This window comes from Pseudophryne corroboree, chromosome 3 (assembly GCF_028390025.1).
Source record: "Pseudophryne corroboree isolate aPseCor3 chromosome 3, aPseCor3.hap2, whole genome shotgun sequence".
NCBI classification, from domain to species: Eukaryota; Metazoa; Chordata; class Amphibia; order Anura; family Myobatrachidae; genus Pseudophryne; species Pseudophryne corroboree.
The window spans coordinates 356,774,220-356,794,969 of record NC_086446.1 but is presented as its reverse complement, the minus strand read 5'-3'; the positions used below and the strand labels follow the sequence as shown (position 1 = coordinate 356,794,969).

At 43.0% G+C, this 20,750-nt stretch overlaps 1 protein-coding gene across 6 annotated transcripts in view; it reads left to right on the top strand.

Annotated features, from left to right (window-relative positions):
• SMARCE1 (SWI/SNF related, matrix associated, actin dependent regulator of chromatin, subfamily e, member 1) overlaps positions 1-20,668 on the top strand; it is a 111,230-nt gene extending 90,562 nt beyond the window's left edge. For 5 of the 6 annotated variants that reach the window (XM_063959795.1, XM_063959798.1, XM_063959793.1 and 2 more), the window contains 5 exons: positions 4,160-4,331; positions 7,804-7,976; positions 15,467-15,568; positions 16,662-16,923; positions 19,072-20,668. In XM_063959795.1, coding sequence (XP_063815865.1) covers positions 4,160-4,331; positions 7,804-7,976; positions 15,467-15,568; positions 16,662-16,923; positions 19,072-19,295 — 933 coding nt within the window. In that variant the 3' untranslated portion in view covers positions 19,296-20,668. The remainder of the gene's footprint in view (positions 1-4,159; positions 4,332-7,803; positions 7,977-15,466; positions 15,569-16,661; positions 16,924-19,071) is intronic. The other variant, XM_063959797.1, reaches the window with a different exon arrangement.
• Positions 20,669-20,750: the final 82 nt, after the last annotated feature.

Sequence of the window (20,750 nt, the reverse complement as noted above, 5' to 3'; positions counted from 1 at the left end):
AAAATGCCTCCCTTATTGTGTATGCTCGTCCGGGCACAGTACCTAACTGGAGTCTGGAGGAGGGTCATGGGGGGAGGAGCCAGTGCACACCACCTGACCTAGTAAAGCTTTACTTTTTTGTGCCCTGTCTCCTGCGGAGCCGCTATTCCCCATGGTCCTTTCAGGAACCCCAGCATCCACTACGGACTCCGAGAAATAGAATTATCGGTAAGTAAATTCTTATTTTTTCCTTATTAGGATTGTTATTGTTACAACAGTGACTGGTTACAACAGACACTGCCGCAGGTTAGTACACATACCGGCAGGTAATCCGGCCAATCTGTGGAAAAAAACGATAAGGCACACAGAAGTGCGCTTATTGTTTTGTGGGAATGTTTCGTGTGAATGATTTTTTTTGTCCCATACAATAGTATGTCGACTGAGATATTGATTCAAGTGTAAAATAAAGCTGGTATTCTCGCATTTGACACTTGTCACCTCTTCGTATTGTCCTCTGGACTTTGTAAAAGTACTGGGATATAGAGGAGGAGAAGCTAGTAAACTGTAAGTGCTCCTGTCATCACACTCTATGCACCAGTATTAAGGTGTTACCCATTGCCTTTTTTTGCCCTTTGAATTTTGCAAAATATCTGTGCTTACGTAATTATTGAATGGGGCCTGTGTCTTGAATTTGATAATTTATCGCTTTGAAATGTTTGTTTTTCCTTGTTTTTTTGTTCACGTTAACTGTTTCCAAACAAAAAAATATATAGATGTGTTCTCCTACATCTAGCCTCAATACGCCAGAGTGTGCCATGCCTGGTGTGAGTGAGCTGACCTGTGCACTCCACTATCATCATGCATTTTTTTTTTTTTTGCCAAAAATGCTACTTAGTTGCAGTATGTCTAGGACGCACACGGAGACTGTGCTGATTATTTTGATATGCGGTATTTGTATATCTGTGTGCGACTGAGTCTGTATATGAAGCTTATCATAACTTGGCTTGGGAATAAGCTGCTGCATCATAGCATTTCGTATGCAGATTCAGAGACTCAGTCGCACACAGCTATACATATGTCGCATATCAACTTAATCTGCACAGTCTGGTGCATCCTAGTTGCATCATGTTGCGATTTAGACACATTTTCATAAAAAAAAAATAACTGACACTAGCAGAATCTCATGGCACCTGGAATGCCAAGAGAGGCTGTTTGGCACGACTGCAGCAAACATGTATGAGGACACATCTGTAGATGGAGATACAGAGGACTTTATACCATTCACAGATGTGTAAGGTTTCATTTTGTTCAGTGGTGTCTGTGCTTATTCATGCAGGCAGCTTTCATCTGTCAAACTGCAAGCCATATGGAATTTAAACGGAACCAAGTAGTATCTATCACAATTTTTAAATACGTTGCCCACCTCTTGACAATCCCTGGTATTTAGGTCTCATCCCACCCCTGTCTTTGCTGTTTTTACATGGTTAGTAAAGAGAATTTCATATGCTAGACAAAACTGTATTGTTTGGATACAAGTTGTGAGCGAACTTAGATGGTTGTGTCTATCTCCCTTTAGCGAGCACTGTCTAAAACTGAAAACACACTAGAAGATATTTCCTGCAATATATAGCTCCGAGACCGAACTGAGTGATATATCGCACACATCGATAACCCCAATTAGTTGTTCCCGGCCATCATTTATTCACTTCCCATTGGATGTGCTGCACATCGAATGGAACAATTTCACGGCCAATGCAATGTAACGATACATTGCGCCTTGTACAGCGGATCATTTAGTGGGTACGACAGATGCAATGTATCGTCACATCGCTGGGTCACACTGTATGTACCCAGCTTTTGTAAGCCATATCCCAATAGACCATTTACCCCGTTGAATAGTTAGAGGATTCTCAAAAATTATACCGAAAGGAGGGTTTAGGGACAAAATTCCCAGGTTTGCAGCAGAAACAACCCCCCCCTTTACATAAGTTAAAACATGAATACTTGAAATTTAGGTAATGTTTTTCAAAAATAATATTTATTATGTACGAGGGGTGTGCAATAATTTCCCGTGTGTACAGTATATAAGTGGACACAATCTGACTGATTGTGAACTATAATCTCTGCCTAAAGTGAAATGTTAAGGCACAGAAACATTTATAAGCAGTACTGCATACCAAAAAAGTCAGCTTGTTCACTTCCTTCAGGAACCCGTTATAGAGCTCAACAGAGGCCACTGGATAGGCCTGATCTTCTGTGACTAAAAGACTGCTCTATGACAGGAAGACAATTTTGGCAGGCTACAAGCTGCTTATGGGGAGAATGCACCGTCTCGAACCACTGTTTGAGTGGTTTGTGGTGCGGTAAACAGTCCCTGGAAGACGACCGATGCAGCTGACCTTTGTCTGGCCAGGTTTGATGGGGGTCACTCAAACTGCCTGGGAGATCTTCAGTAGCGATGAATCCTGGATCTACAGTTTCGACTCAGAGACCAAACAGTGGGCCCAAGTTTAAGGTGCGCCACCACAGAAGTTCCGACGTGAGCACATTGTGGCTGTTTTTGTGGCCTAGACTGGTCTTTTGATACTGTACCACACGTGCAGCAGCGCAGTGACTGAGGACTGGTACACCCACCAATGCCTGCCACAAGTGCTAGAAGTAATTTTCAGGCGCTCTCCGAGAACTGGAGCTCATGATGCCCTTCGCCATCAAAACAATGCACCTGCCCACAAGTCCAGGAAAGTGGTGGATTTTTGGGCCGATAGAGCTTAGTCATTCACCATACTGTCCAGACCTGGCCCCCTGCGACTTCTTGATCCCACAAATCAAGAGCAAGATGCTTGGGATTAGTTGAGAGTCACTGGAAGCTGAAGTGGAAACCTTCATCCAGCATCTAGAAGACTTACCCGCTTTGGACTGGTCCAGCTGCTTCACCAAGTGGTTTGAGCGCATGCAACTTTGCATAGAGTCCTCTTGCGAATACTTTGAAAAAATGTAATGTTCACTTTGTTGTAAATATAATACTTTTTGTGCATATGAAAACTTATTGCACACCCCTCGTTTTAGAAATTAACACTTCCTAGTGTTGCAGATGTTTTATCTGATTGCGTGGAGTACCTGTAGTGTTGCACGAATTATAACTCATGTTCTTTATTTTTTTTAATGCATTGTGGTCCCCCAACTCATGAAACATGTTTCCCCTGATGGCTAGTTTTGCTGCATCTGTGATATGTGGAAAATGAGAGGCGATTGCATGTCTCAGATGTATCCGCTTAAAACGCATTTAAATGAGCCAATCCTAGGTATAGATAAAATGGTTTCCTCACATAGCAATTGCTGCATGTCTTCTGCTCTGACAAGTTGGTACAATATTTTGTTACTTTCCTAGTAGCCCTCTTATGTACACCAATATTCTAGATATTTTGTCCTTTAAATGTATATGTATTCTACAATGCTTTGTTCGTGATGCTTATGGTTTTTTACTTTCATGTCTATAGGTGTTTGTTTTTGTGTTTTGTTTTTAAACACCGGAATGTAGCACATTTGTCCTCTACATAGAAACCTGAATTCATGTAAATTGGCAGCATAGTATCTCGATATTCTAGCAGGGGTATAAATAAACTTTGTTTTACTGTTTGGATCTGCTGTGATGCATATAATTACTTTGACTTTAATTATGGCACAGATATGTATAATATTTGATATAATGACATAATAATTGTGTGTGTGTGAACACCTTCTTTGATTAGAGATCATCATAAAATCATGCACGAACTGTAAAGTTTTTCAGTCATGTTAGTTCTACATATGTTATACTAGTGTGATTTAAAAAGTGTCTGTCCATACTTTGTCAGTGCTGATGGCTGTAAAGGGCATTGGATGGACTGTTGATATGGGCAGCTCTGACATATATTGGAAATAAATCCGCACGACCCTTTGTGTATTGTAGCATTATTTCAAGGCTTCACTTGAATTTAACTTCTGTGTATGAAAGTCTAATTTTCTGTTTAACATAAGCATTAAGTACTGTACCAATTGTGTGCCTTTTTAAAATAGCAGTGTTATAGGAAAAATGGACATAGAAATACTATTACGTGACTCAAGATGAAATCCCAGCATTGTTAATGGCTTCTCTGTGTTAAATTGTAATTGTAGATTATTTTTTGTGCTTCCTTTGCAGATAGAGTACAATGAATCAATGAAGACGTACCACAACTCCCCTGCTTATCTTGCTTACATCAATGCCAAAAGTAGAGCTGAGGCCGCCCTGGAAGAAGAAAGTCGCCAGCGCCAGTCCCGCATTGATAAGGGAGAACCATATATGAGTATTCAGCCGGCAGAGGATCCTGACGGTAGGTACAGCAATCTGGGGCTCCGCTATTGCACTCCAGCTTCCAACATGTTTACCAGTTATCCTAATGCTAACATGGAGTATATGGGGAATTAACCGTAAGGGAAAGATCTACTCCATATTTTTTTATTTTTTTTCCCACCTATATTTTTAAAATCCCCTTATTGACTACAAATTATGAAAAAAGAGCGTTCTTTGGCAGAAATTGAAGTTTTCAGTTACTAGCAAAACAGACTAGTGTAGCTTACTCAGATATTCAGACACTGGAATTGTGAGGTCTATTTTACATTAGCTTTTCTTTTATCTGTGTCTTCCGGATCTCGAGGAAGCATCAGGTACATGAAGTTACTAATAATTGAATGTCTGAAATTTGTGAAACCATTTTTGGGTGATTTTTATTGATTTAGCTCTTCTGTACTTTATAATTGTAATTTATGGATTTATTTATTATGTTTGTGGGGGTATTGCAGATTTGGAAATCTTGTTGTTAGAACACTTTACTGCAAAGTGTTATACTTCTTTGTACTGACAATTGAGAAAACTATTTATTTAATCCAGAACCCCATTCAAACACTGTTCTATATATACACAAAACAAAGATCAATAAAGGCGATTTTTGTGTTCTTTTAATTGGATAACACTTCACGACAATTGCATCAATTGCAGTAATGTATGCTTCCACATTTTAAACTGTATGTGCTATTAGTGGACAAAGAAGCTGAACAATTTTGCACAAACAATAGAAAACAGTTGGTTTGTTTTAACTTTCAATAACCCTTTCACACGACAACAGTGTTGCTTTTTTTTAAGCTTTCTGTATAAAAAAGTTAAACTCCTAGGACGACATTCCTGAAAACCATGAAACATGCAGCAATTACATAAAGGAGAGTAGATTCCTTCTGAATGTAGTGTAGTCACTATACTTTTATATAGATTTTATAGGGGGGCAGTGCATAGAAGGGGGCGGGACTGGGTGGAGCTCGGAGCAGACAGAAGTGACGGCATATTCTGAGTCCCTTTACTAGTGTGTATGTACATATATATGCACCATATGACATAGAAAACTTTAACAACATGGAACCCTTCTGCAAATTTATATTCACATATTATTGAATTATATGGACACTTCTTTCCTACTATACCTCTCCTTAGAAAAGCTTTTAGAAAATGCAAATGGAATGTAACATTGTGTTTTTTATTTAAACACAAGTATGTTTTCCTATCAAGCCACTTTTTTGTTTTTTATAGTTTTTAAATATAGTGTAATATGCCACATAGGAACCCATTCTAAATGTCTTATGTATTTAGTATTTTCCTAGTAAAATTAAATGCTTGTGTTGTCAAGTGGACTAATCCCTGTAGATCACATGTGCTTTCATTGTTCTAGCAGTTACCCCTGCTGTTCCAGTAGGGACATTTGTAAATGTGTGGGCACTGAATGTTTCAAATTCTTTCCATTTGTTGGTCCCTAAGATAAACCCACTTTATATTTGTACATCATATTGCACTGAGGCAGGGGTCCATTGCTCTGCCCCCAAATCTTTTTACAATGGTTACCTGTTTGGTTACACTAAAACAAGGTTGTCTTTTGTTTTTGTTTTGTTTTTCGTAAACATTCCATTTGTTGGTGCATAGAATTGTCCTTTATTATATTGGACACTTTGAAGGTTTGAGGAAAACTTGATTGACAAGAGCACTGCTTCTCCACAAAGGAGATGCACTACTACGGCAGACTATGTTTGAAATGATAATATCAATAAAGCAGATTCAGATGTGTTTATAGTACAGATTACACACAAACATGCTATATCTTGCTATGTATATAAGTTGCTATATCTTAGATATTTTACTTGCATAACTTTTCATAAATTGGCTTCATTTCCTTCTTCATTTGTTTCTGAGCATAAACCCATATCTCTTTACTATGTACTCCAGCTCCCCCTAGTGCTCTGAAAGTGATATAGGATGCTGAGGTTTATTGCTTTAACTGGTGATTTTCTAAATTATTAATGCTTTCAGTTATTGCTATTTTGTCACAGTTAAATCAAGCCTTTTGCATTTGTGTTTTCCACAAACCACTTTTATTTTGGACTTGATACTGAATATGTTCTTCATTTGAAAGCCATGCAGAGATGCAGATTTAGTGAAAACTGGGGAAATTAAAGAAACGGACAACCCTTAACAACCACTCAAAAAAGTCTTTCATTTTCTGAACTGTGCTCCATATGTTTGGTTGTGCCTGGTAGCTGTGTGTTGCAGTGTTTTCCTGTGGAACACTCTTCATAAATTGTTTGCCTTTCCAGATTATCATATATCAATTATTGGCTAAAAAGCCTATATGCAAGATAAAATAACAAACAATTATCATTTCTGTAACACTTAAACACTTGTGGGAGGGACTTTATGTCTTTCCAACTAACCAGATGTAATGCAAATTGGGAGAATCACTGTTTCAAAGATCGTGTGATTGGGAACCAGTTCTGGTCAACAGACAGTCCTATCTATGCTGTCAGGTGCCTTCGATAAATGCCAGCCATGTAGTGTCTATTACAATGCTACCAGAAACAGATTGCAACAAGCCGCCTCAGGTTCCAATGCACTGAAAAGGAATTTTATCTTGCTTTACTTTTTAGTGCTTTGCAGCTTGTGGCAATCTGTTTCTGGTAGCATTGTGATCAGATACTGCGTGGCTGCCATTTATCGAAGGCAAATGTGCCACCTCACTGCATAGATGGGATTGTCTTTTTTGTTCAGAACAGTTAAGTTTATACCAGGAATCCTATACTGAGATTTTTTTTTCTTTGGCAGTATTCTTCAGTGTTGAGAGAGTATGTAAAAAATCAGTGATTTGGAAAATAGACTAGCAGTATTCACATTTATGGTACCTCTGTATCTGCTTCACATCGCTTTTTTCAAAGATCTGCCCCTTTTCTGGCTGAATGGACATTACAATGCTGATGCGTCATGTGACAGCCTCCTGTACAGTTCTAGTATACACTCTTTAGTAAGCTCATTATTTTGTGAGAGCTGTCTGATTGTGAATCTGTCTTCGCTTTCCTCATTGTAATTCCTTTTCTTTAATTCCCTATCTCATTTCAATATTCCTTGTCTGTAAGCATACTCGGCTTCCATAATTGCTTATTCTCATGGATCATTTCTCAGTTTTAACAAACTAGCTCTAGGTTACAAATTGTGTTTTATAGGTAGTGTATTTTTCAACGATGTTAATAAAATGTATGTAATATTATCCTGCTATACAATAATGCCTTTAGTAATGTATAAGAATTTGCGTATAGCCACTCAACTTCCCTGTCCTTTATGGCTAATTTATCATGGGGAATGGTAGGGGGGGGGACCTATGATCAGGACATGGTAGAGCATCTTCAGGTAGTGTGCGGAGTTAATGAGGAGTACTGGGAAGATGGTGGTCCATTATACTTGTCAGAAAACTTGATAATTTCTTTGTCTTCTAGACTACGATGATGGGTTTTCCATGAAACACACAGCAGCAGCACGCTTCCAGAGGAATCACCGTTTAATAAGCGAGATCTTGAGTGAGAGTGTGGTGCCAGACGTGAGATCGGTGGTCACCACAGCGAGAATGCAGGTTCTTAAAAGACAAGTCCAGTCCCTCATGGTCCATCAGGTTAGTGTGAGGACAAATTCTAAGAGAAGTACAGTGCTATGTTCAGGATGCGGTTATGTGACTGGCGGTAGGGAGAACGCTGGTCACTTTACAGACGCCGTAATCCTGCCCGGTGGAAATACTGACAGTCGCCATGTTGACTGACAGGGACTATTCCCACTCGTGGGTGTCCACCACACCTATAGAGTGGGTATAGAACCTGAGGCAAGCGCAGCGAGCCATATTCCCCGCTGCGTGGCGAGCGCACCAAGCCCTTAAGGGGCTTCGTTGCCGTGCCTTCCTCCGCCGCCACCATTCTAAACAACGGGATCCCGGCATCTGTATGGTGACCGGTAGTATCCCAACTGCCGGTCACCCATACTCAACCCCTACGTTCCAGTGTACTAGTCTGTCACGTAGAGTGCTGTTGTATTACAAACCTCTGTGAATATAATAGTCACACAATGTCACTGCACTTGCCGACTGTATATTATAAACACTCCAAAATGCAATCTATATAAAATCATTGAACTTCCAAATATTGCAATATCTGTTACACTGACAAACTACACTAAAGTCTTCCTAGTCTTGTCAGTTCTAATCAATCACTTTGACAATTGCAGTCACATACATTTTAAACATAAGATATGCTTTTTTATGATTCTTTGTTGCCATATAAAGCGACCTATGTACATTATATATTGGGGGGGGGGGGAAACCTGCAAAATACAGCCTTTAATGATTCTTTACCTTGATTTGGTTGTACACTTTGAACTTGCTAAGAAGGTTATAGTAACATTTTCTCACCTGTTTATACTGTTATAATTCTCCCTTTTCATCAAAAATAGTCATGACCGCTTTTTTTTTTTAAATTCCTTTGCACAGACCACAGTGGCACCCTGTTCCTTGTCTGCTCCATGGGCATGTCCTAATTTCCCTTCTGTATGCGCATCATGCAGTGTTTGCATCAGATGCTCTAACGATTTTATGACCCCCAGTACGGGTGTAGTATGGTATGCTGGCGTCCAGCATACCGGCGCTGGGATCCCGACCGCCGGCATACCGACAGCTGGGCGAGCGCAAATGAGCCCATTGTGGGCTCGCCACGCTGCGGCCACGGTGGCGCGCTACGCGCACCATGCTATTTATTCTCCCTCGTGGGGTCGTGAACCCCCAAGAGGGAGAATAGTTGCCGGTATGCCAGGTGTTGGGTTTCCGGCGCCGGGATCTCAACAGCCGGCAAACTGAATACCACCCCCCAGTACAATAGTCTGGCTACAGTGTTGGGATACATCTATTGCCATAGTCTGGGTGCAGCAATTGCAGCAGAAGTAAACACATGCTATGAATTTCCTGCAATTGGATTGAGGCGTAGAACACCTCTGGTGACTGAGTAGCCAAATATTACAACCCAACCACTTCCTTCTTAATATATAAAGCTGATAACTTAATGTTGTCTGAGCTTTACAGATCACGCATAAATAGAACACATAGTAGTTAAGGTTCATTAGTTATCCACACCCTTCTTGGCATCATCAGTCAATTTTGCTGATAGGGGATGCCATGTCTCTGTATTTTTGAGACATCTTTTGTTGAGAATGGGGAAATGGGAGGGGTAAAATGCTGCTACTAGACTCCTAGTAGCCGTGATTGTTTTATCAAGACAGAACAGGATGAGATTAACAAGAAACCAGCCTCGCCCAAATCCACAGGTGTGGTGAATGGGTGTGTATCCGAAAGTCTAATGCTAAATTAATTAGGACGTCACAGTGTTCACAGCAATGTTTGAGAGTTGTACTGTACATAACGATCTCTTCTCTTTTCCACGGACTGCCTTAACTACAGGCAGCTTTTTCAGCTGTACTTATTGTAAAGTGGCAGTGTTTTTCCTGGTATAAATGGAACTGAAAATGTATTCAAGTAAATTAGTGGTTGTCTCCACACGATGCGATTAGGATGCACAGGGAGGCTGTGCTGATGATATTATGTAATGTGACACTTGTGTATTATCTGTGTGTGACTGAGTTCGTATATGAAACACAAAGGAACTTGGCATGGAAAAAATCTGCAGCCGCTGCATCGTAGCTTTTCATATACAGAATTAGACTCCATAGCACACAGATATACAAGTCTCGCATATATTACATGAATTAGCACAGTCCAGTGATCGCAAAAACGCGCTATAGCGCGTTTTTTACCCGGTTTTGAAGACATGGGACTCAAGTTTACAAAGTGGGCGGGTCCCCGGGGACGCGCTCCTCATTCCGCCAATCTGTAAGGGGGATTTGTTTAACTGACATGCAGGCCCCGTGCTGAATGATATAAAGAGGAGGTGGAGCCAGTTTCCCCTCCTCTTTGGCGCCAGGCTGCTTGCAGAGGAAGGGTGACTCGGTGTCCGTAAGTTTATAGTGCGGATGGGGGACGGGGGGTTGCCACAGGGACTCTGAGAGGTGCTGGCAATTATGTGCAGGGATCAGAGTCCGTGATCTAGTGGGTAAAGCTGGGCAAAGTGCCTGGGGCTTCCCGCGGTGCCGTCTGAGGCAGTGGCCGCGCTACCGCTCTTGCTTTGAGAGAACACATCAAAGGCAAGAGCGGTAGCGCGGCCACTGCCTCAGACGGCACCGCGGGAAGCCCCAGGCACTTTGCCCAGCTTTACCCACTAGATCACGGAGGACGCCGATCCCTGCACGTGTGGTGCGTTCCCTGTCTGTGTCCCTCTGTCTGCTACGGCCTGGGGGGGGGGGGGGGTGGAGGAGGAGGACGACGGTGATTACTGCAGTGTGCCTCAGTGCTCTTACCTGGTGCAGTGTGCCTCAGTGCTCTTACCTGGTGCAGTGTGCCTCAGTGCTCTTACCTGGTGCAGTGTGCCTCAGTGCTCTTACCTGGTGCAGTGTGCCTCAGTGCTCTTACCTGGTGCAGTGTGCCTCAGTGCTCTTACCTGGTGCAGGGTGCCTCAGTGCTCTTACCTGGTGCAGGGTGCCTCAGTTTTCTTACCTGGTGCAGGGTGCCTCAGTGCTCTTACCTGGTGCAGTGTGCCTCAGTGCTCTTACCTGGTGCAGTGTGCCTCAGTGCTCTTACCTGGTGCAGTGTGCCTCAGTGCTCTTACCTGGTGCAGTGTGCCTCAGTGCTCTTACCTGGTGCAGTGTGCCTCAGTGCTCTTACCTGGTGCAGTGTGCCTCAGTGCTCTTACCTGGTGCAGTGTGCCTCAGTGCTCTTACCTGGTGCAGTGTGCCTCCGTGCTCTTACCTGGTGCAGTGTGCCTCAGTGCTCTTACCTGGTGCAGTGTGCATAACATGCTTTACTGGGCGCAGTGTGTATAACATGCTTTACTGGGCGCATTGTGTATAACGTGCTTTACTGGGCGCATTGTGTATAACGTGCTTTACCGGGCGCATTGTGTATAACGCGCTCTACCGGGCGCATTGTGTATAACGCGCTCTACCGGGCGCATTGTGTATAACGCGCTCTACCGGGCGCAGTGTGTATAACGCGCTCTGCCGGGCGCAGTGTGTATAACGCGCTCTGCCGGGCGCAGTGTGTATAACGCGCTCTACCTGGTGCAAAGTGTATAACGTGCTGTACCTGGTGCAAAGTGTATAACGTGCTGTACCTGGTGCAAAGTGTATAACGTGCTGTACCTGGTGCAAAGTGTATAACGTGCTGTACCTGGTGCAAAGAGTATAACGTGCTGTACCTGGTGCAAAGAGTATAACGTGCTGTACCTGGTGCAAAGAGTATAACGTGCTGTACCTGGTGCAAAGTGTATAACGTGCTGTACCTGGTGCAAAGAGTATAACGTGCTGTACCTGGTGCAAAGAGTATAACGTGCTGTACCTGGTGCAAAGTGTATAACGTGCTGTACCTGGCGCAATATGTATAAAGTGCTCTACCTGGCGCAGTGTGCATAGGAGGTTCTACCTGGTGCAATGTGTATAAACGGCACTACTGTGTGGTGTAATGTGAATTGGCACTATTATGTGGTCACGCCCCTTCCCCACGAAGCCACGCCCCTAAGATTTTGTGGCGCGCCTTCGGTGCGCATTCCCTCTGCTTTGCGGTCTGGGAGGTGGGACACCAATTCACTTCCTGCCTAATGCTACACAGCCCAGCAGCATTGTCACCCCCATCACCCCAGCTTGCAACACTTTTGTAGTGTCCAAACAAGATTAAGTTTAAAAGAACCTTCATTCCGATGGGACCCAGAAAAAGACCGGTAGGACCCCAATTTTCAAAAGTGAGGGGTCCCTGGGACCCACTTTTTTTGGGGCTCAGCGCGATCACTGACAGTCTCCTGGTGCATCCTAATTACATTGCATTGCAACTAAAACACATTTTAGGAAAACAAAGTCGGTCGAAGCGAGCAGAGTCTTATGGGTCCTGGCGTGCTAAAAGGGGCTGTTTGGCCGGACTGCAGCAGTGATATGAGAACACATCTGTATATCCCAAAATTGAGCATCAGGTGTGCCTCATGAAAGTCTTTTTTAATGTTTTCAATAATTTTTAAGAGCATCATCTTTTTATTTTCATGTTTTGTTGTATAGATAATGTTTATTTTGTACCCAGGGGAGTAGCCAGAACTTTGTGGGCCCCGTAGCAACATTTTGAAGGGGCCCCCGTCCCAATGCTTCTAGAGAGACACTTCTCTGCAGCAGTTGTTTATTTTATGCCCTATAATAGTGCCCTAGTTCATTTTCTGAACCATAGTAGAGCCTTATTTAATGTTATGCCCCATAGTAGTGCCCTTGTTTCTTTTATGAATCGTAGTAGTGATTAAGTAAACCCTATGTCACATTTCAGAGCTGCCAGTGCACATTATGCCGCACAGTACCTCCAATTCACATTATGATATATAGTGCTCCCCATTCATATTGTACCTCATTACAGTGCCCCGGTTAATATTATATAACATTAAAATGCCCTCCAGTTCATTTTATATCACACTACAATGGGCAGGTCCAGGGGCATACCTAGATATTGCAGGCCCCAAGGAAAAAGTTTGAAAGTAACTCCTACGTACCACCCAATGGCGAAAAAACTTTGACAGGGAAGGTGGCCTCTATCAGCTCTGGGCCCCATAGCAGCTGCACTGCCTGCACCTGTGGTAGCTACGTCCTTGGCTGTACCCCTTGACTAGGAAATTACATAATTTGTTTTGTTACAGATGTAGTTATTTAAAAAAAAAAAAAATAGATTTTTGGCAAACTCCTCAGATATATTAAATAGTTGTGTGAACTGGTGGTAACTGGGGGTTCGGTGTGAATTACCGATGTCTGGTTTGTCAGCCGACAGCGGCATCCCGGCCACCAGTATGCCGTCAGCGAGGCGAGTGCTGGTAAGCCCGTTGCGGGCTCGCTGCACTTGCCAGCCTGCGGGCACGGTTGCTTGCTGCGCTCGCCACAGGTTATTTTCTCCCACCCATAGAGGGAGAATCACCTACACCGCCGGTATTCCACCGCTGTGCAGGATTCCGGCGTTGGCATTGTGATCACTGGATTCCCGTGCGGCGGTATCTTAACTGCTTACAGTTACTGGCAGTGTATTGAGCTAATACCGTGCTTGCTTGTTTTCTCCAGATAAAGAATCTGTTATAATTTCATAATCTGAATCACTACCCTTCAGAGGCGTAACTAGGGATTCTGGAGCCCAGGGCAAGATCAATAATGGTGCCCCCCCCCGGGAAAAAAAACAGCCACCAGCGCGCACTGAAAAAAATATCCATGGCCACACACCAGAAGGGGGGCGTGGGCACTGAAAATGGTATGTGTCAACATGACACGCCAGCTGTTTCATGTCATACTGGGAACATTCTTTTCAATTCCACATGCACCTTACCATCATCATCATCATATCCTGCACAAAGAAGTGTAATTTTTGAAGGGGGATATGGAAAAGTGAAGGGTGAAATCATGCGCGCGCTCTGGATAAGGGGGAGTGGCCACTCAACAGGGGGCGTGTCCTTCAGTGTAGTAATACCCCTTATACTATCTAGTACTGGTGCCCCTTTCAAATTTTAGCACACGGTATGAGCCGAAATTCACATTATAGCACACGGTATGAGACGAAATTTACATTCTAGCACACGGTATGAGCCAAAATTTACATTCTAGCATACGGTATGAGCAGAAATGCACATTATAGCACGGGTGGTCTTCTGTTTGCCGGCGGCCGGGCTCCCGACGGCCAGCATACCGGCGCCAGAATCCTGACCGCTGGCATACCGACATCTTTTTTTCCCTCTTGAGGGTCCACGACCCCCCTGGAGGGAGAATAGATAGCGTGGTGCACCACCGTGCCCGCAGCATGGCAAGCGCAGCGAGCCCGCAAGGGGCTCATTTGCGCTCGCCCAGCTGTCGGTATGCTGGCTGTCAGGATTCTGGCGCCGGTATGCTGGGAGCCGGGAGCCGGGCCGCCGGCATACCCTACTACGCCCTATAGCACACAGTATTAGCCGAAATTCACATTCTAGCACACGGTGTGAGCCGAAATGCACATTCTAGCACACTGAATGAGCCGCAATTCACATTCTAGCACACTGAATGAGCCGCAATTCACATTCTAGCACACTGAATGAGCCGCAATTCACATTCTAGCACACTGAATGAGCCGCAATTCACATTCTAGCACACTGAATGAGCCGCAATTCACATTCTAGCACACTGAATGAGCCGCAATTCACATTCTAGTACACTGAATGAGCCAAAATTCACATTCTAGCACAGTGAATGAGCCAAAATTCACATTCTAGCATACTGTATTCTAGAGGGGGGACATGGGGGGAGATAGCAAGGGGGGTATGGAGAGAGAGAGGCATGAAGAGAGATGGGGCATTGGGAGGGAGAGTGGAGGGGTGCTTGGAAGAGAGGGGCATGAGGTGAGAGAGGCATATGGGGGGAGAGAGCGCAAGGGAGAGAGGCAATGGAGGGAGAGATTTCAGCAGCAGCAAAATGAGAAGAGGTGCTCTGGAGAGCAGTCACACTTACAAACAGTACCTTCATAGACCCCGCAGCCCAGCAAAACAGTAGGCGGCCATGGGGGGGATATAACATAAGCGGGAGGAGGGTGCTAGCCAAAGACCAGAAGGAGGGGTACAGGCAGAGACATGGGAGGAGGAGACGCGGGAGATTGACGGGGACAGGCAGAGTTGCGCAGCAGCTGATCCAGGAGTCCAGGACAGACTCTTCAGACTTATACTGTCCTGGACTCCTGGATCAGCCGCTGCACAACTCTGCTTATCCCCGTTAATCTCCCTTTCTCTCTGCCTATCTCCGTGAAGTGAAGAGGAGCCGAGCCCGCTTGCCTGTCCAGCCCCCCGCCCCCGCCTTAGTTACGCCTCTGCTAGCATTACATTCTGTAAACTCCTGTTATCAGATGTTGCTTCATTTTCTGCTTCTAGGTCACTGCCATTCTCTTCCCATGCAATGTCACTGAATGTATAGTGCACAAGACTTCTGAATGTGCTAATAGATATACAAAGTTCCATTGTCTCCTGATACATATTTCTCTTCCATTAGCGCAAGTTGGAGGCTGAGCTGCTACAGATTGAAGATCGTCACCAGGAAAAGAAGAGAAAGTTCTTGGAGAGTACGGAGTCCTTCAACAATGAACTGAAAAGGGTAATTATTGGTGTAAAGAGGAGAAAGACTGTCCACTAACATTTCTTGGTAGCTGAGAGTCATCTGAATGAGTAATACCCCATTTAATTGATGTAACTTATTTCTTGCACATGCTTCTACAATTTTTTTTTGTGATAGCTACATGTTAAGATAAAATTGTTTCCACACAACAAATTTGGTAAAGTCAGATGCATAAGGAAGCTGGACTGATAACGCACTGTGCATAATAATAGTTGCAGGATGGCATGATAGTTACACTGTTGAAAAGGGATAGATATGATATCCCAGCAGACTGGATGCTGGCTGTCACTGCAATGGCATCTGGTCTGCCAGAATAGAGGCAGTCAGTCCCCTTGCGAGCATGCGCTCTCCACGCATCGGGCCCGGTGGCGAGCGCTGTGGTTCTGTTCCCACTTAGTGCCGTGGACCCACCAGCCAAGTGGGAATACCGAGCGTTTGTTGGGATTACGGACGTCTGTATTTCACTGGCTGTCGGGATTCCGGCGTCAGTCTCCTGAACTGGGATCCCGACAGCCGGTATATTAACTGCATTCCATTGAAAATGTTGTCCATTTATGCAAAATTCCGACTCCTCCATAGGTGATAATTGCATCTGTGCCAAGTGCATCGTTATCTATTCCACAGTTTGAACCTTTAATGGATTTAGCGGTTCAGTGATTCATGGTTGCACACCTTCATGCAGCGTTCCCTATGTATTCTCTCATGTCGTCCTGATTTCAAGTCTTTGCCTGTCTACAGTCCATGGGGTGCAGCACTCCAGATGTCTAAATAAAGCCACTTTAAAAGGGCATAAGTAAAGGCAACGCTTTTAATGCCCTTTATTGCAGCATTTTCGTCTGGTCAAAAATGTCGCAATAAAAGGGCCTGAAACCTTTCCTTTACTTATGCCATTTTAACGTGACTTTATTTAGACATCTGGAGTCCCGCATCCCTAAGGACTGTGTATGTATGTACGTACGATTGTGTGAATTTCTGTGTATATATTTATTATAATGTCTTTGTTTTTGCATAGGTTTTTCCCTTGCAGTATTGGGTCTTTGAGTGACCATTTTTTTGTTCTTCCTAATTACAGTTATGCAGTCTCAAAGTGGAGGTTGACATGGATAAAATTGCAGCAGAAATAGCTCAAGCAGAGGAACAGGCTCGCAAACGTCAGGAAGAGCGAGAGAAGGAAGCAGCAGAGCAAGCTGAACGTAACCAGAGCGCCGCCGCGGCAGCAGCGGCAGCTGCCGCTGCAGCAGCTGTTGTCGATGAAGAGCAGGAATCTGCAAAGTCTGAGGAGAAAAATGAAGAAGAGGAGATTGCGATGGAGACAGGTGTGTGCACACCAATAGGTATGTTGTAGAATAAAGTACAGATTACCAAATTTATACAGCTACATCTATAACACAATTATCTTGTGGGGGTTTTTTTTTGTCTGGAAAAAAAAAGATAGAGAGAAACCCTCTTGAGTACGGTTTGATAATTTAGGATTTTTCTTTTTAGTCATCTAGTCCCAGTAATACAGTTATGTACACCCATCCTTTTGCACCATATGGTGCAAGACACATGGCACAAACTGGTAGTGATTCAGACATTTTTGTATTTTTTCCTAAATTTTAGCTTTATATTCACAACATAACGGCATACAGAAGGGAGTATCCAGTTACCCACAGTCAGTAACCGTGGGTAATTGTATCGCCAGGGGCTATCCAATTAGCCCTTATGTGGCGCGCTCCTTTCCCAGATGCCGGCACTTATTGGGGATTTTGCTTCGGCTGCCTCAGGCAACTGAAGCATAATCCGCAATACATGTCTTGCCGGAGTCGCGATAACACATGGAATCAGGGACTTGTATTCATTCCCATGTGTTATCGCACAATCACGGGTCCATTTTCACCTGATAAAAATGGCTTCTAATTGGATACCGCTCTAATGACCATCGGTCTTTAATCGCGATAACCAGCTGTTTTTATTGGCCAAAACTGCATTGGGGCTAATTGGATACCATCCAAAGTTTCTTATAATGTTCAGGATTAGTATTTTCAGTGCAAAGGAATTGGTATAAAGTTTTAGATTAAACGTAATAATCCATGATGTCAAGCTCATGCATACTGGATGGTCTTTTTCCTTTTTACACAAGTTAGCGTCTCAGTCGCACACGGCAGCTGCATGCGATGCCAGCGTTTGTGTCCATGTTACCAGTGCATCATAATTTTTGTCGCATAAATGATGCAACAGATCTATATCTTGTGAAAAAGTCTGGCAAGACGCATAGCGTGGCTAAGTAGCAAAGTTCATCTTAACACAAATAGAGGAATCTTGATATTTTATATATTGTGCAGTCTGGTTTTATTTGTGTGCATTTTTTTTTTATAACAAGTGCTCTAAAATTCTGACCGCACATTAATAGATCGAGTCCTTTATTTAAAGTTTATACACATAGTCCAACTGTAGCAATTCATTTGTGTGCTTAAGCCTGTATGAACATGATCCTATAGATTTTAATCTTGCGAGCAGGGCCTTCCTACCTCTTCTGTCTGTCTGTTTTTTTGCCCAGTGTGTTCTATAACTGTTCTAATTGTAAAGCGCAACGAAATATGCTGCGCTATATAAGAAACTGCTAATAATAATAATAAGTTTATTATCTTGCCTTGGGGCAGCCATGTTAATTGTTCAATGATGGATTGTAATGGCAACAAGGTGGCACTTCATTTTGTTTACTTGAACCACAACTCCCATTGCATATCGTAGTGCTAACATTGAATTTAGTTTTCAAATGTGCACTAACCCACTGCAACCAACTTTTATTGGTCTATTGAAAACGTAAATTCTGAAACACAATTGTCAGGTATAGAATTTAGTGTTAATTGTGCATCTAAATGCGTTATTAGTCCGGGAACTGCAGCATGCAAATACTCCAGTGGAAAAAGACCACATTCAGTAAGCCTTGTCTGAGACTAGCCATAGATAGACTGTTACTGTCTATTTTCTACTTGCTCGATTTCTATTTTATTGCAACATTTATTTAAGGTCTAATACTGAGCAGCTTGTTCCTTTTACCAGACATCAGTAGAATGGCCTGAAAGAAGGAAGAACAAGTTGATGTAATACCATTAGTATAGTACTTGTTGAAATTAACCTCTGCAATTCTTTCCTACTATGAAAAGCAAAGTAGCAAGCATTTGATAGATCAAGGTTCTGTACATTCATAATTAAGCTGTTCTTTCTAGTTTTCCTCTTGTGCTCTGGCTTCTGCTTTGCTGGAAGTAGGAGACGGTGAAAGAGGTGAATACAGTGCCAGGTGGATTATTGTTTACACTGAGCTAGCACGAATGTGTACCAGGAGGCAAGATTTTCCTGACTGACAGCTTGCTCGTCCTCTCCCTTACTCCGAATGGGAATAGGACAGGACATTTTAGTTTGTTTAAAAATATATTCTATCAATTTATTTCACCTCTAACCTCTACACATAATATAACAGAGACGTTTTCTTATTCCAGTGGAAACCCCATCTATACCCCCTCCAGAAGAGACAAGTGAGAGCCAGCAGAATGGAGAGGAGGGTACATCAACCCCTGATGACAAGGAAAGTGGGCAGGAGGCAGTGGATAGCACACTTGATGAAGGCACAAGTGACAGTAACACTGGATCTGAGACCAACAGTGGAACAGTGGAAGAACCCCCTACAGACCCAGTGGCAGAGGAAGGAGACCGGAAAGACTGAGCTCCCCTTGAAGCAATCTATTGTATTTTTGTCACCCATGGATTGATCAGAGAGACGGTCTAGAATCATTCCTAACATTTGAAGATTGTGTGTTTTCCCCATACAGTACAGTGTTCTACTGATTTCTTTATTTTCCATGTACATTGTTCCTTGATATATCGCCATGGTGCAGTTGTCAGCAATGTTCTGCTTACTTACTATGTTATGAATAGCTGGTACAGCGAATTGCAATACAGTGAGTAAGTGGAATGGACATTTGCCCTTTGGAGATGGTTGTCAAGGGACATTGTAGCCAGGAATCTACAGTCTAATGGACATCCCCTCTTAATCGTATACTGTTGGCAGGACTAAATTAATAGTGTCCTTCTCATAGATAGAGGTATAGGATAAGGAAGGAATTTTTTATAAGCAGCCCTGCGCTACCAGACGAAAAGCTGCTAGTTTATAACACATGGGATTTTCCCTCATAAATCCCTAAAAGACAAATAGATACAAAGCAAAAGATGGTTGCAAACTAGCGCTGCTTTAAAATATTAAAACTTTAAAACGGGAACTTGAGAGGAGAGTGTCCTCATCCAGAACAACGTTCAGCTGTTTCCCCGTGACCAGAAAGACACTCACTTTATAGTTCTGTCTCGCTTTCCCATAAAGGTATCTTTCTGCCGGTAGGTATCAGGTGTATAATCATCTAAAACGAGCTAGGCTTATGGAATAACACTTACATTAGTGTCCTGTCTCGAGTGCGCATAAAGGTATCTTTTGTGTCCTTCACGATACAGACGGCAGGAGTCAGACAGACCGGTATTTCTTTCAAAGACGCACGATTTTATTCATCCAATAAAAACAGAATAGACAGTCAGATGTAATCACTGACAGCAGCTTCAACGCGTTTCGTGGATTCCCTCCCCTTCCTCAAGAAGTTTTTAGATGATTATACACCTGATACCTACCGGCAGAAAGATACCTTTATGGGAAAGCCAGACAGAACTATAAAGTGAGTGTCTTTCTGGTCACGGGGAAACAGCTGAACGTTGTTCTGGATGAGGACACTCTCCTCTCAAGTTCCCGTTTTAAAGTTTTAATATTTTAAAGCAGCGCTAGTTTGCAACCATCTTTTGCTTTGTATCTAGAGGTATAGGATAGTCCTTCTGCTCCAATACTGAGTCATTCTCTCTAAAGTTTGTAGTTGTTTTAACTCTTCTGACGCAACCTAAGTGACATTTTAATCCCCCAGTGCTACAATTTTGTAGCTGAATATGATCTACACATTATCTTTATGCAGTTGTGTTATTAACTAACCCAGTGTATCAAGTTGTATTTTTAATACTTTTTTTTTATGAACTTCAAATTCAATAAAATAATTGACCACTTTTTATTTAGTGTTTTTTTTGGGGTTTTTTTGTTAGTAAAGATTAAATACAAAAGTATTTAGAGGACAAAGCTACACGTGTATAT